Consider the following 8078-nt stretch of genomic DNA (forward strand, 5'->3'; position numbering starts at 1 on the left):
TATCTTCACCCACAGTGTTTACATTCGGATTGTTTCCGCATTCAGCCTTACACACAGGAGGCTATGGAGAGGGGAAGGGTGGAGTAGGAGGTCGTTGTGAGCTGTTTAATTGACTTATTTCCTCATTCTATGGAGTGATAAAGTCTTATAGCAGTGTTAAAAGACCAGTACCCCACTCAGTGTAGCAGCAGCAAGTTTCTCTGTCTTTACAACAGCCTCCTCCTCCCCACTCCCTCTCCATAGACCTGTATGTACAAAAGTAACTAAGTCTGAAAAGTGGATAGGGAAACATATTTCTTTAATAAGATATATTACAAAGTTTCTTATATCTAGATGTACTATTCATGTATGGAAAGTTGTTTATAACTGGAGGTACACTTTAGAGTATTATGTGGCTTTATTCAAGGGTCTATTATTAGGATTATCAGCTACAGTACAAGGGCAGGTAAAGCATGCATCTCAGTTTATCCCTGCAGAATAATGCTCTAGTCAAAGGATGCTTTAACTTCTCTCCCATTCAGGGGCTGTGTGGGTCGATAATTGTCCACCAAGTTTATTGGGATTTCACACTCCATAGTTGCTAAGAGGCCCCGAAATTTTTCCAACTGCAAGAATATAATAAATGACAAATACATTATAAAGAATATGTGAAATAACATGAAAAACCATCCATGCAGCCATCAGAGCTCTTATCCTACAAGTCTAGGTTTAGTACATCATTTTGGTTCAGGTCTATCCACTTCTAAAGCCTCATTCACATGATTCATTAAACTGCATGTGACGGACATTTTTTAAACAACTGTCACAGACATTTTTTATTTAATAATGCATTTGCGTTCGGGTTAACCCACATAAAAAAACTGTTACCTTAGGAAACCCGTCGACCCCTTAGACTACAATGGGGTCTTGTGGTTTCTGCACAGAAAATACGGAGAGAAAAGTGCTGCTTGCATTTTTCATGAAGAGAGGGGAACAGAATTGCCTGAACACAGATGTGAACTGGGCCTAAGAGTGAATAGGTGACACTTTCATCAAAAAAACTGACATGATCTGTCTTTGTATGTTTTACCAGATACAGGGGTGTAACTAACAGGGTAACAGCGGTAGCAGCTGCCACAGGGCCAGGGACATTAGGGGGCCTGGTGACAGCCGCTACCACTGGGTTTTTTTTTGTTTTTTTTTAATAGGCCATTACCGGCTGGAGTTATTCCAGCTGCTAACGGACACTATTTACTTAGGGAGCGTACACACTACCATCGGTATCCAACAGCTAGTGTCCGCTGCTAATGTCCGTTCAAAATCTTGTGCGGACATTAGCATCGGACACTAGCTGTCGGACACCGACAGTAGTGTGAATGCTCCCTTACCGGGGCAGGGGCTGGGATCAGTAAGTGACACTGTGGGCCCCACAAAAATTATTATTATACTCGGGGTCTTTTCAGAACCCCGAGTATAATGATCGGAGGCCCAGGAGAGCTAAGGGAACAGAAAAAAACAGTGTTACTTAGCTCTCCAGGCTCTGGGCAGGCTCCAGGCCTACTTGTGTGACGTCCCTGACGTCACATGACTAGGGCTTGTGTCCTTATGCGTTGCGACATGGGCCCCCTGGGTGAAGGGGCCACGATGGGGCATAATACTGGGTGAAGGGGCCACATTGTGGCATAATACTGGGTGAAGGAGCCACTATGGGGGTATAATACTGTGTGCAGGGGCCACTATGGGGTATAATAGAGCGTGCAGGAATGCGGGGGGGGGGGGGGGTTGGGGGAGTCAATCGGGGTCTTCGTCGAAGGTCGACGGGGGCCCCATGTCAAAAGTTCACTACGGGGTCCCACCGTTCCTACTTACGCCACTGGCCAGATACAAAACTCACAAAGACTTTCATGTGTTTAAAAACAGCCATGTGTTCGCCATTCAGAAAACATGATGTCCATGAACGTTAGCTCAGTGAAAAACGGAATGGTCTTGTGAATAAGGCCTTATACTGCGGTTACATCTCAAAGGGTTCATATGTTGGCTATAGGGTAGACAGAGGTACTGCACAAAAATACATCCATAAAATACAGCACTGGACGAAGTATTATGCAATTGTACTCCATTGAATAAAATTATACCCTGAATGTCATTGTTATACACAGTAAATACAACCTGACGGTATGGCAAGGTGAATGGTATATGATAAAAATGAGTTGTTTTACCTGTTCTGAGCTGACTGTGATCGGTTCTCGCAGGAGCAGCCAGGTCACACATTCTTCGCATGGGGGGGTAGTGTATGATCCTTGGTATGTCCAGTAATCCCGGGATATAGGGAACAGGATCGAAGGGTCAAAATCTGTGAAATGAGCTTTTCTTCCCTAAATGTCAAGAATCAAATGATTACTATGAGAGGTTACTACAAGGGAGTTAAGGCCTGGCTATTAGAAATGTTTTAAGTCATGGTATATGGCAACACAAGTGTGCCATGTGAATGGAGAGGTGATGATGTGCATGCTTGGCCACCAGCCCATTCACTTTTATTGGACCACCAGAGATAGTGGTCCAGAAAATCCAACAGAAGTGACCATGGCTGAGCACGCGCACCTCTACTCTATGACGGCCTCTTCCCCTAATCACTGGTGATTGGTCCCTTGGACAAAATCTCCACAGCACAGGGGATAAGTGTTCTGTGGATGGGGATAAGTGCCTATAGTAGGAAAAACATTTAAAAGCAATACCCAAATGACATTGCCATTTTATTCTCATCAACTGTAAAAAAAAAAACAATAAGTGTTACACAATACAATATATGTAACTTAAGATGGTGAAATTAAAAATTACAATTTGCTCTGCAAAAAACCAAGCTTGTAATGCAAGAAGCTTTTTCGCCATTAAGAGGATAATTCTTTTAAGAAAAATTAATTTCATCACACACCTTCGCCTTGATACAGTCCAGTGCGTCTAAAATTGACTTCAGTTGTGGCCTTGCTTTGCCAATCTGTTAAAATATAGGTAAAATAATCACAGGTACAATGTAATTCTTCTATATCTCAATGCAAAGTCTGTAACAGGGACTAACAAGTACTATGTACAATACTAGTGCACTTTCATGGTACGGAGAGGCAGTGGGTCACCCTGTGGTAGGTACTGGATGTAAGTGCTGCCCCAGCACCACCTATTAATAATGTCCATCATTATATTAATATTAGTTTTAAAAAAATTAAATTTCAATATAACAGCACTACATGTGACACTGTTTTCTTTAATACATTTATTCCATATTAAAATGACAGATGAAAGTGATGATTTGTACTGCCCTTTCAGAGAACATTGTATGACAGAGGGAGAGAAACTGAGCTCTGTGATATATAGGTTTATACCATAGAGGGAGAGAAGCTGAGCTCAGTGATATATAGGAGTATATGATAGAGGGAGAGAAGCTGAACTCAGTGATATATAGGGTTATATGATTTGGAGTAGAGTTCACACGGGGTATTTTGGTCAGGATTTTAAGGCTATATCCACCTCAAAATCCTGACCAAAAAGACGGTCAGTTTTTTTTTTCCGGGAGCAGTTTATTCCGGCTGCTGGAATAAAGAATGGACATGCTCATTCTTCAGGTGGAGTCGCCTCGCAAATTCTCCTGAAGACACTCCTTCCTCCTGACTAGGCCCGTTCATTTGGGCCTAATCTGGAGTGGAGTGCACGACTGGATGCCGGTGCAGTGCACCGGCATCCAGTCGCAGCTACCCATATTTTGGACCAGAACCAGTCAGAGTAAATCCTGACCAGACTCCTAGGAAACAAAGTGATAGCCCCACCCTCACCAGATGATTGACAGATTTTAGTATGCTTACACACAGGACTATCAATCACCTAATGTGGGCGGGGTAATCAGGCCTCTTTTTACCTAGAAATACTGCACTAAGTCATATAAACCTATATATCATAGAGTTCAGCTTCTCTTCCTCTATCGTAACCTGCTCTTAGATATGGCAGCGGAAATACCTGGACAGGATCTCATTAATGATGCTAGTACATACAAAAACACATATAACCACAGGACCATGAATTTGACATCTATTTCTCCATCTTTATACCGAGTCTTAAAATAATCTGGTAATTTTTGTTGCCTCATATGCTGCATCACCTATGCAAATACAGTATTATAGATTCAATAGGTTCATCTTACTTTTAGAAACACAGACAGTATAACTATTCCATCAGGAAACTTCTTGGCCTCTGTGACATTGTCATATTTTGAGTTCCAATGAATAAATTGTATCTGTAAAACAACACAAGCCATTGTCCATTTTATAAAGACATTACCAACGAATGAGAAGTTTTATACTTGTGCCTATATATTTCTTTATACAATCTTTATTTGATAAATTTGAAGTAAACTACACCTTGTACCTATTTTTTAACTTTTGGTCAGAGTAAAAAACATAATCCAGGCGTCTTAGATAATGTAAATTTACTCCAAAAATTGGCATAAGCTAAATAATAAATGTCGGCCATTCTATATGTAAGGGCTTGGAATTCCAGATCAAAAATAACAGTATAATAGGGAAAAAAGGTTTCCCCGCACAGCGGTGCTCTTGGTACTCGGCCCCCACTGGTTAGAAACTGATGGGAGACTGTATCCTGACAATATATTTTTGTGATGGCAAACCTTCTTTGGACACTTAGATGAGCAAATGTATCACATCATGTGTAAGACATCTGTTGTAGACAAGTTCTCTCCTATCTTGGATTGGCAAGTGAGGGTTTTTATGGAGAACCATTAATGAGGTGCTTTAGAAGGTCCACAATAAAGAAGAAAAGTGCTCGCACTTACTCACTTTTGGAATATTGATGATTTTTCCTAAGGATAGGCCAAAGATAGACAATCTTTATCCAATGGTGCAAGTAAAACACAAGCGTTAGTCACACCCTCAACGACGGACAATTAGCTACTGTGTGCTTAAACTGGCCGATGTAAGAATATCGTTGGAAGTAATGGTGAGTACCACCACTTTTCTTCTGTATTGCAGTTCATTTTGTAGACTGCTAAAAAGTTGAGCACTGCTTACTCCTATGGGTTACATAGTTACATAGTAGAAGAGGTAGGATGAAGACAGTCCATCAAATCCAACCTCTCCAAGTTCTCCATTACTTTCCGATCAGATGGCACCAGCAGTCTTTTTTTGTTTCTGTCCATACACATTAGATTTTCAAAATGCCCAACTTCAGCCATTTCAGACAACAATCGTCCATAAAAATACTGCAAACTATTGGCTGCCAAGGGAAGATAGGTCATGTTAGACATTTTCGGCTAGTGGTCGGCCAAAAATATCAATATTTGGCATATCCAGGCACCTTTGGCCAGTCATCGGCCATCTTGTACGAACACACTAAGCTTTTTCTTTTTTTTCATTAACCAATTAAATGGCCCTCTTGACCGGACAACAATCATCTGATTCCCCCATCGATGAGACAATGGCTGCCCAAATCTAATGGGTATTGCCAGCTTTGGTCAACTTTTTGTGTAATGGGAAACATCAAAATGCTTTTTGATCCAGAGAAAAGGGCCTGCACATAGTATTGATGAGGAGCAATGTGCAAACAATGTATCTGATAGGTACAATGCCCTTCGAATTAGTAAAAACCATGAAATAATATGCACCTAAAAGTATAAAATTATAGGTATTAACACATAGACATTAATTTCAGTACCTCTCCTGAATATCTCAGTCCATCTATAACATGCTCAGACCCACGGTCATCAGAGGAACCCCAATGGAACTGCACTTGGCGCAGTCTGTAGCTTCCAATAAGAGGTCCATCTTTTATCACTAAAGAAGACAAGATTAAACTTCATTCATGTAACAAAGACTCTCCTGATGGTAAGGCTGCATTTGCTTTCCATTGGCTGTACTGTCAGGATCTTATAATGGGTACTTAGATATGAGTCTAGATACAGAAGAATATAGGGGGACGTCTCTGTCTTTACAACTCTGTTTTGCTTAGTTATTATTTTCCTTGCTAAACTGTTTGATGGAAACACGCCATATACAGTATATACAGTACATACAGTACATCAGACTAACTTCTGTCCAACATTTTAGAAGAATCTGCAGACAGTACAATGTGTATGGGGTCTCCTGACTGTTTTGTGTTGGCACACACGGGGGGGGGGGGGGGGGGGGACAAGATATGGGCATGTTGGATGCCAAATTATTTGCTGTTGGAGGAGGTAAGTTCCTGCAATAAATGTCTGGCATTGTCTCTTATCATTGAAATAAACATGCAAGCTCAGCTGAGCAATACAATTCTATGAGGACTATATATACCGTACATCTAGTTATATGTAGATCCATATACTACCAAATAAATAACTTATTTGAAGCATTTGTATAAGGGAAGCCATAACACATGACAATTGGAATTTTTTCTATAGCCCCCCATGAATTGTCTACTGGGGTTTAGTTATTTAGTCTGAAATCACAATCACATACTTCATTTTTCTTGCTCTCACAAATGACAGAAACTATGATGGAATCCATAACTGAGGCTCACAGCAATGTTAAAAGAGTCTTAGGGTCCATCCCCTCCTAGCCCCAATAACATTCATACTCTGATTCCTTCTGCACCCCTTTCCATCCTATAGCTTAATTTTCTTTGTATTCCTATTGCACAACATAATAACAATATCCATAATAACCTAAAGAGAACCAGTCACCACCTCCACCAGTTCTAACTCTTTGCATTCGATCTACTGATGGAATTTTTTTCTCTATCCCCGCCAATCCTGAGCAATCATTTCTATTAATTTGTACATCCAATATGCTGATTAGGTTCTCTACTTTAAGGTGGGCAGTCCTGTGCTGGTGCAGATATTTTGGGTACAACCATCCATCAGTAGAGAGCCTAATTAGCGCATATTGGGTGCTCAAATGAATAGAAATGATTGCTCAGGGATGGTGAGGATAGAGAAAAAATTCCAATGGAGTCAGAATGGAGTGGTGAACGGTCCATCTTAAATAGGATTTGGCGAGTTTATAGAATCACATCCTTTTAAATATCATATATTTATCACAATATATTAATATTTTAATAATAGGTTATACAATATGTCATCATTATGTATTAGTGAATCTCAAGGGTTAATGTGTTTGCAAAAAACTATATTTAAAAGGTATAATTATACGTGTAATCTCTCTATGTACAGTGAGCTATACCAGTTCAGGTATATACATAGACATATGATTTTGTAGAATATTATAGGAGATCACCTGATGAACCATCAAACATCACTCTGACTGTTCTACCATCATTGACAATAGTCATAGACGATGATGGGCGGTAGGAAGCAGTCCATGGTCGTAGGCTGCCATCATGTTTAATATAGCGGGTGTGCAGTTCAATAGGCGATTGCTTTTGTCCTTTGGCAAATGGGAAATATTCTGTCCATGAGTCTGGACCTATAAGATTGAAAATAATATTATAACTATTTAGTAACACAAAATACAAAGGAACACTATACTACATATATTACAATGATATACTACATAATAGTAATAGACAGTACTCACCATTAATGGCGCCATATCCCCAGTCGTGTCGTTGTGACATCACTATATTGTGAGTCCCTTTTACAAGCACTGGTTGTCTATTTGCACCTTCTTCTCTGTCATTTATAGATTGCTATAACCCAGAGACTGGCAGGATTCTTCCCCTCCCCTACATGCTGGGGGGATTTCAGGGAACGGCAATGTTATGTTGACTAACAAGCCCTCTTGCCCTGCAGGATGCCATTTAGATATTATGATCCCTCCACATATTTAGTAAGGGCAGAAGATAAAAGACTAATCTGATCACAAGGATGCATCGCAACGCCAAGCGCATTCAGACACGAGCAGTGAAATTCTGACAGTAACCGAATCAGCGGAGATGATGTGTGAAAATGTGTCGCTCAGGCGGATAATATTGTGGGCGCTTAGCACGTACATGATTAGAACATTTATAAGTTCATCTTGTCATTATACAAGGAGGCCATTGAGATAAATGTGTTAAATAAGAGATGAGCGGTGACAGGTTTTAGGATGATATCAATCACT

The 8078-nt window shown here is 40.3% G+C and overlaps 1 protein-coding gene across 1 annotated transcript; it reads right to left on the reverse strand.

Moving 5' to 3' along the window:
• Positions 1-389: 389 nt before the first annotated feature.
• LOC142201275 (carbonic anhydrase 3-like) lies at positions 390-7611 on the reverse strand. Its single transcript, XM_075272108.1, has 7 exons — positions 7554-7611; positions 7254-7442; positions 5695-5813; positions 4169-4261; positions 2912-2974; positions 2199-2354; positions 390-605 (listed from the first exon to the last, which is right to left on the reverse strand). The coding sequence occupies exons 1-7, from the start codon at positions 7591-7593 to the stop codon at positions 486-488; spliced, it is 780 nt and encodes a 259-aa protein (XP_075128209.1). The 5' UTR covers positions 7594-7611; the 3' UTR covers positions 390-485.
• Between the last annotated feature and the right edge of the window lie 467 nt (positions 7612-8078).

This window comes from Leptodactylus fuscus, chromosome 4, assembly GCF_031893055.1.
Source record: "Leptodactylus fuscus isolate aLepFus1 chromosome 4, aLepFus1.hap2, whole genome shotgun sequence".
NCBI classification, from domain to species: Eukaryota; Metazoa; Chordata; class Amphibia; order Anura; family Leptodactylidae; genus Leptodactylus; species Leptodactylus fuscus.

Excerpts from the sequence above, each read along its gene's own strand:
- LOC142201275 (XM_075272108.1), bottom strand. The coding sequence starts at position 7,593 with ATGTCACAACGACACGACTGGGGATATGGCGCCATTAATG. Across the intron at positions 5,814-7,253 it reads GATGTTTGATGGTTCATCAG|TGATAAAAGATGGACCTCTT; the intron begins GTGATCTCCTAT and ends TGTCTTCTTTAG. Across the intron at positions 606-2,198 it reads TCACAGTCAGCTCAGAACAG|TTGGAAAAATTTCGGGGCCT; the intron begins GTAAAACAACTC and ends ATATTCTTGCAG.